This window comes from Corvus brachyrhynchos, unplaced genomic scaffold (genome assembly GCF_000691975.1).
Source record: "Corvus brachyrhynchos isolate BGI_N302 unplaced genomic scaffold, ASM69197v1 scaffold103, whole genome shotgun sequence".
Lineage (NCBI taxonomy): Eukaryota > Metazoa > Chordata > Aves > Passeriformes > Corvidae > Corvus > Corvus brachyrhynchos.
In genome coordinates, this window is record NW_008237436.1 from 4,683,214 (window position 1) to 4,690,679 (window position 7,466).

The window sequence follows — 7,466 nt, forward strand, 5'->3', positions numbered from 1 at the left end:
CAATGTTTAAAAAGTTTGCCGCTACCTGTTTGCCTACCTCGGTCTGCACTGCTAATCAAAGCGCTCCTCAGCGTGGACTTGCGGGGCACGTTGTCAGTGCTGGAAGCAGAGCACTGACCGTGCTCATAGAGGGGCACTTGTTAAACTCGCCCTTTTAGGGCCGTGCCCAGGGCCATCAGCTGCTTGCACGAACAGCCCGGTGCTACTGCCCTTGCTCCGCTCTCTGGCCGGCTGCTGAGCCACGGAGCACTGGGATCATGCACCGGGCAAAGAAGATGGCAGCAGACAGATTTCTTCGCTTTGGACTGTTTTATTAAACAAAGCAAATCAAAACAAAACCAACCCCGCCGGCAACACACTACCTCCTCATTTACACACTACTCCTTTTCCCGGCTCTGGGAGAACAAAGAGGCTGAAGTGTAAATGAGATCAGTGTGGTGAGTGTTACGCACATGAATATTTATCAAGGAAGACCAGAGAGGAGCCAATTTGCCACCCTCCTGCGACAGCAAGAGCTTGGTCATCAACAAGTCGGAGGGAAACGGTAGGTGAAGAGGCTGCTCCATGCCTTTATGCGGGCAGGGGCATGTGGGATGCCGGTGAAAGGCTGTTCTTGTTATCTGAGAGTGACTGTGGGAGCCATCAGTCAGGAACAACACTGAGAGGATCCTGGGTTTTGGGACAAAAGCTAAGTACAACACAGTTACGAAGCAAGCATACAATGTCCCTTCCAGTCATGCAATCAGCTTGCAAGCTGCACTTCAGGGAAAAAATTCTAAAGAGTTAACTGGAAGTTGTTACCATTCCTCGGGTGTGCCAAGTGCTGATGATAAATCATTTTTCTGAAGAAAAAAGCAAGGTTAAATCAAACTACAGAGCCCATCAAGCATGAGATTTACAGAGATCTCACTGGGTTATGGATTCATTTCTTAAACAGTTGAATTATGACAGCTTCTGGGCATTGATATACAAAGCGTGCTGACCCCCTCAGTGCTGTGGGGAGTTAGGGTATGAGCAGCAATGGAGAGATCGCGCTGGTTATCGTCTTAATGTGTATTTCAAAGTCACTTCCGAAAAAGAAGATGAGATAGTAGTTGAGTATTCCAGCCACAGACATGAGGAACAGGAACAAAATTATGCGCTTTCCAAACAAGTAACCAGGAGTGCTGAGGAGACAGAAATGGGGAAAAGCACTTTGTTAATGTGCATCACCTCATGGAACAACCCTCAGACTTTGGACTCTGCTGTTGAGAGCAGCTGAAAGACGTCAGGAGCTGAGAGAGAGGGGGCAAATTTCTTTTCTGTCTTGTATTGCCAGGCAGTTGCGAGGACTTAAATGTCATTTTCAGGATCCATTTGGGTCTGGATTTGGCCTTCTGTTCTCAGAGTAGGCTGCTGCTTACAAGTGTCTGTTCAGAGGGACTTGAATGTGTTTTCAGCCATCACAGGCTGTGGGACAACTCTGTTTCACATGTGTGTAATTTATTAATATAAATAAAATACAAATATTAATATAAAAGGACAATCTTGTGCAAGTAGTGGCACAAACATGCAAACCTGTGTTTGCAGAGTCCTGTGAGCAGGAGCTGCAGGCCCCCTGACCCCAGTGCTGCTACACATCCGACATCTCCCACAGCTACCCCCATTCCTCCAAAAGAGAGGGGCTTTCCTGCACTACGGAATGCCAGCATCTGTTGCAGGCAGCACCACAAGCCAGCAGCTGAGCCTATGGAAGTGGCAGCATCTGGCTGTGCTCCTACCACATTCTGGGTTTTGTAAAGAGGCTCTGCAAGTCCTTACCTCTGAGTCCTCTCCCCGAGGTAGCCCACAAAGTACTTCTGCCTCACAAACAAGTACATCAGGCCAGCAAAGGCAGCAGGAGCTGGGTAAATGATAAAACAGTGCATTAACAACACCAGCCCAGGTCTCACTGTATGTCTCCATCTGCTGCCTGGGTTGGAATGGGAAACGGGAATCTGCAGCCTTGGGTTATGGGACAAGCACTGGAACTGGGATGGAGACCTCTGCATGGGAAACAGAGCACTTGCCTTGCCCTCACTCCAGATTTTCTGAAGACTTTGCGGGTGTAATCGTGCTCACAACTGTGCCCACTGCAGAGCACACACTCCCTATCATCCTCTGAGATGCCTACAAGAAAGCTGGAGAGGAACTTTTTACAAGGACATGAACTCATAGGACAAGGGGAAATGGCTTTAACCTGAAAGAGAGCAGGTTTAGATTATATATAGGAAAGAAGTTCTTCACTGTGAGACTGGTGAGGCACTGGCACAGGTTTCACAGAGAAGGTGTGAATGCCCCATCCCTGGAAGAGTTCAGTGCCAGGCTGGATGGGACTTCAAGCAATCTGGTCTAGTGGAAGGTGTCCCTGCCCCTGGCAAGGGAGCTGGAATGAGATGATCTTTGAGATCTTTTCCAAGCCAAACCATTCTACGGTTTTGTGAAACCCAGTGTGGGTCATACCAGGCTCAGGAAAGAGAGTGCCAACTCAGGCACTGCCCTCACCAGAAAGAGAAGGCAGTTGGTAGATGTACTTCACTAGGAGCAGGTGGAGGATACACTATGGTCCAATACCAACTTCTGAGCATATAAAAAGGGGGTTTCCCCCATAATTCTAGCTTTTCCCACAACTGCAGACAAAATTCCTTCTTCTCCTGGTCAGGAAACACCTTTTTTTCCCAGAAAGAATAGACATGTACCCCAGGTACATGTATTCATCTTAATGTTAGATAAACTCACATTGCGTTGCAGGGGATCACAATTAGAAATGCAGGTAAACAGTCCTGGGTTGCCCTCAGCACAGGAGAGACCTGGCAGTTCTGGCAAATTAATAATTTGAGTCCATTTCCTGTCCCAAAAGTGAATAATGTTGCATCCAGCAACCAAGTACTAAACCCTTCACCCAAAACAAAGGGAACTCACCCATAATGCCAGTATGAGAAATGTCCCTGGCCTGGACTACCCTGAATCATGTCTGGGAACACATCTGTTGGCATAGCCACGTCATGAGTGTTAGCTCCAGGACAGGAGGGTAAGAGAGGTTCCCCTGCTGCAGGAGGGTTGGTCCCTGGAAGTGTAACTTCCAAAGCACTTGCCATCCCTTGCTGAATGTGGTGCCAAGTTGAAGGGAGAAAAAACCAAACAAAAGAATGTTACCTTGGCTGCAGAGGAGGCCAGCACACCAAAGCACAGCGAGAAACGTTGGGTACGCGTGTCCGCAGTTCTGGCTAGAACAGAATTTATAGGAGAGAAATCAGAGCACAGGCAAATAGAAACAAAATCAATATGTTTCACCAGCAGAGAATGGTGGCAGGTGAATTTGGGCTGCACTAGTGCCATTGACAGTAGACTTTTATCCCAGAGCAGTGGGAGGCCCCTGATCTGCCAGGAGCTGGACTCCTCACCCACATCTGCTTCCCTGTTTCCTCACTCAGATAGTGGATGTCTTTGTGCTGCCTGATGAGGAAAACAAACCATCGTGTGCACCTGTGAAAGCCACTTTCTCCCTAACCTGTTTGATCATGATAGATGCTGTGAGCTTTATTGGCTTAAAGTCCTTTTAATTGAGTCATACTAATAAAGCTGTTGGAGGAAACCAACAAATGTAGAATTGCACCACAAATAAGAGTGTCTCACAGAGTTAACATGTGTCTTTGCAGGGGAACAGGAATGGTTTCCAGCTGCCTCCTTCAGCTGGGATTGCTTTCTGAGGGGGAGAAGTGAAGAAGTTGAGAGTGATTCTATGTAGCAAAGAAGTGGAGAAGTGGGGAGCTGTGTGCCAAGGGATTTGTACAAGCTCTGCCACCTACTTGCTCCTCAGCAGGCTGACGTCTCTCTGCTGGCTCTTTCCTTTTGAGCCACAGTGCCCTTGGGACTCTGGCTGTGCTTGTGTCACACTTCCAGCAGGGAAGAGTGAACTGATTCCCAAATGAAGAGACACAGTACTCATAATGGCTGCAAGACCTATATAGATGAAGCACATGGTGGCAAGAAGGGTGCTGAATTCACACAGCAAATACATCCGAAAACCACAGGTCTGAACACTGAGAGCAGAAAGGGATTATGTAAAAAGTCTTCATCTGAGGGCATTTGGAATCCACCTCTGGCCCCTAAAAGGGTTTGGATTTAATGTTAATGAAGAGCATGATGAACCCCACTCTGCCTCAGTTGGCAGTGTCTACTCACTTGGCAGTGTAGACACGGTCGAAGGAGGAGGACCCCTGCCGCTGCAACCCCTTGCTGTTGCAGTGTCTGCTTTCATGCTCCACTTTGTTAGCAAAAAAAGCTGTTAAGGAAACCACAGAGTATTCAGTCTGAGATGTCATCTGGAGATATTGCAGAAGCTGGGCTTTGTGGGCTCAGCTCTGTTCCCATGAGCATCCAAGCTGGGCAGATGGCAGGAGAAGATACAGGTGCATGGAGGTGCAGGATGTGGCCAGTGTGCTTGCTGTCACCCGGGTTTAACCAAACCCTCCATGCATCCCCACATGTCTGTGTGTGACTGATAGCAGGCTCTCACCTCCAATCCCTGCTTCATCCCAACACTGCAATTCAGGCAGCCTGCATCTCTGCTGCAGAAGCCTTGCCCTGACCTGGTCCTTTGAGCTCCCAGTGGGAAAAGAGCTTTCCAGACAGAGCTGCCAACCCCAAATCTTGCTCTCCAACAGAGCAGAGAGACAAGGGAGTCTATTCTCTTTTAGTGAAACCCATTTGCCAAACCAAGGACATGCTGCAGGGCTGGTTCTTTTCCCAGAAAGGCCCACAAAAAGCCTGGTCTTAATGGCTGATCTGTGTGTATCCTCCTTTTAAGCAACAGAGTTGTGTCAGAGTGTTAGCTGCTGCAAAAATGCAGCACCACAAGATAATGTATCATGCTCTTGACAAACACGTTTTATCTGATGACACTAAACCAGAGACCATCAATCATATGTCTAAATACACCAGAGAGAGCTCTGGCAGGCTACAAGCTGCAAGCTTTCTGTTGTCGTGCATCCCATCTCAAGTGCATCCAAATCACTCTGTGGCTTGGAATATTAACCAAATATATATACATAAAAGATAGCCCATCTGGAAATACATTATTATAACAGTAAAAATTTAACTACATAAGCTGCAGGATTTCATTCCTTCAATTGGAAGAGTTGCCTCCTTTTTCCCCCTCCATTGATGCTGTAGGTCTTTTGTACTTCCATTGTCTTTAATAAAAACTATGGACTTTTTTGGTTTCCAGTATTGTTTGATCCCCATGGTACATACAACCCTTCTGCAGAAAAAACCTCAGTGCTTTAAGTCAGCACCCCTACTCTGAGCCAAGCTGCAGACCCCCCCACTGCCACCAGCACAGTGCACTGGCCAGCTCTTGGGGGACCCAGACCAGACACCATCCAGTGGCCCAGCCACCGGGAGTTCCAGCACCCACATCTTCCCACCAGCCCAGCCTTTGGCAAGAAGTTACCCTGCCTACAGTGACTAGGAGGACCTAATTGAAGAGGATAGGGTTGATCAGCACTTTTTTGTCCAGTGCTAAGCTGCAGCGATGGGAAACCACTTTCTGTAGGTCTGGGACTGCATGGACTCACTGGAAGCATAACTTCTCCCTTTCTTTTACCATACATGTGAAATCTCTAGAAAATACCACAGCTTCCGAGAAAGCCAAGTAAGCTATTTATCTTCCTCTCCACTGCTGCAGGTGCTGCCACTTCCCAAATATCAGCTTGCTGCTAGAGAGATGCTCCGTGATGCCAGGAGGCAAGAGGGTGCTTTCACAAGCCAGCAGGAGAGGAGTGAGCAGAGCAAGACTGGAGTGGAGAGGTTTAATTCAGCTCAGCTGTTCCAGGAGATAATGTCCTGAGGCTCCAAGGCTGCACAGACTGCCCAGAGCCTGAACAGTGGCAGTCCCACTCTGACCAAGGTAATGTGCAAGGGTTCAGTGTAAGCCTGGTTGTTTCACAAGTCCATGCCAACAGAAACTGGGAACTGATGATCCAACCAAGCCAGTGCTTGCAAACATGCTCTTTTTCTCTCTCCACTTTGCTTCCTCTGTCCTGATCTGCTCAGCAATGATCACTGATTTGCCCTGAAAGCTGCTGGATTGCAACATCTCTCCGACAAAAGAACAAAACTTTAGGCTGCATGCGTCACTCAGTGGTATGCAGCCACATGAGTCATTGTGTGGGATGTGGAGATTTCCTTCATGAACAAGGTGACAGTAAATGGACAGCAGACTGGGGCAGCAACATAGCCCACCTCCATCTTTAGGAATAACAGCATTCACCCAAGTTGTTTTCTAGTCCTGCATCCTATGCAGAGAAGCATATAATCACAAATTTACATGATACTGACTTCATGCACTTAGCCAAGCAGATGCCCAAATGCTTTCCTGAATGAGAGCCATGGCAAGAATTCAGTACACCTGACACCCCTTGACAAACATTTCTACTGCCTTCCTTATTGCATTCACTGCAAGACTTTTCTAGACAGAAAGCTTGGGAAGAGGAAATCAGATGATGCAAGGCTTGAAATCATGGTTTAGGGCTGTCTGCCTCACATGCTTGGCACACTCTGCCAAGCATCCTGCTTCCCCTTTGTAGCAGTTGGGTCAATAATACCACAGACAGATTTCCATGAGGTAAAAGCACATGGATGGAAGTCTGACATGTCTGAGTGAGAGAAAAAAACCCTTTATATAAAGTCATATGATTAAATAGCAAGAAATGCATATTTGACACATTTTCTTAATTATGGTACATGCTCTGGTGTTAATGTGCCATATTCTGGTGATGTCACACACTGTGCATTTACCAGAGAATAACATTGGGTTAAATGACATGGCATTTAGTGCCTATGTTGAAATTAATCAGTCTGCATCTCCCTTTTTTTTTTGTTCCTTGGCAGCAAGGCTCTCACCACTTCCCCTCTCTGCAGCAGCCCAAGAATAGCCCATTTCCTAGGAAATGTTCAGTGTTTGTGTTCAGTGGGAATCTCCCATTTGTAGTAAGAAGCCTTCACTAAAGATTTCTGGAATTTTCACCAGCCCCCATCCCACTGCTGAATCTCTTTGAACCTGGGCAAATTTAGTGCAGCTGAGGCAAAACTCAATCCTTTCTTTGTATTCTGGGCAGAATTTCCTGCTAAAGTAAGTATTTGTAAGAGAGGGTGATGAAGTTAAAATCAAATTTGCACAGGAGAGAGACTTGTTTTATTTAAAAAATCTTGAAGAATATACAAGGGACTATACACGGTCTGAATAAGACCTAGAGAAGGAAACTTCACCATCTCCGGAAATGTGCAGTGTTCTTGGGACCACAGTTAAAGGAGATTAGTTATACTGCAGGACTCGGAGATGCAGGAAAGCAGGAGAGCTGCCTGCCCACAAATAGCCCACACAGACTCCTCCAATTCTGTCCCCTTCACCCAGCTCCACACAAAGGGCTGACCCACTGCAGCCC

The 7,466-nt window shown here is 47.2% G+C and overlaps 1 protein-coding gene across 1 annotated transcript in view; it reads right to left on the reverse strand.

Moving 5' to 3' along the window:
* Nucleotides 1–290: 290 nt before the first annotated feature.
* ALOX5AP (arachidonate 5-lipoxygenase activating protein) overlaps nucleotides 291–7,466 on the reverse strand; it is a 7,697-nt gene continuing 521 nt past the window's right edge. The window contains exons 2-5 of the mRNA XM_008631448.2: nucleotides 4,204–4,303; nucleotides 3,175–3,245; nucleotides 1,801–1,882; nucleotides 291–1,166 (exon numbers count right to left, since the gene is read on the reverse strand). Of these exons, the coding sequence (XP_008629670.1) occupies nucleotides 1,004–1,166; nucleotides 1,801–1,882; nucleotides 3,175–3,245; nucleotides 4,204–4,303 (416 nt within the window). The 3' untranslated portion in view covers nucleotides 291–1,003. The remainder of the gene's footprint in view (nucleotides 1,167–1,800; nucleotides 1,883–3,174; nucleotides 3,246–4,203; nucleotides 4,304–7,466) is intronic.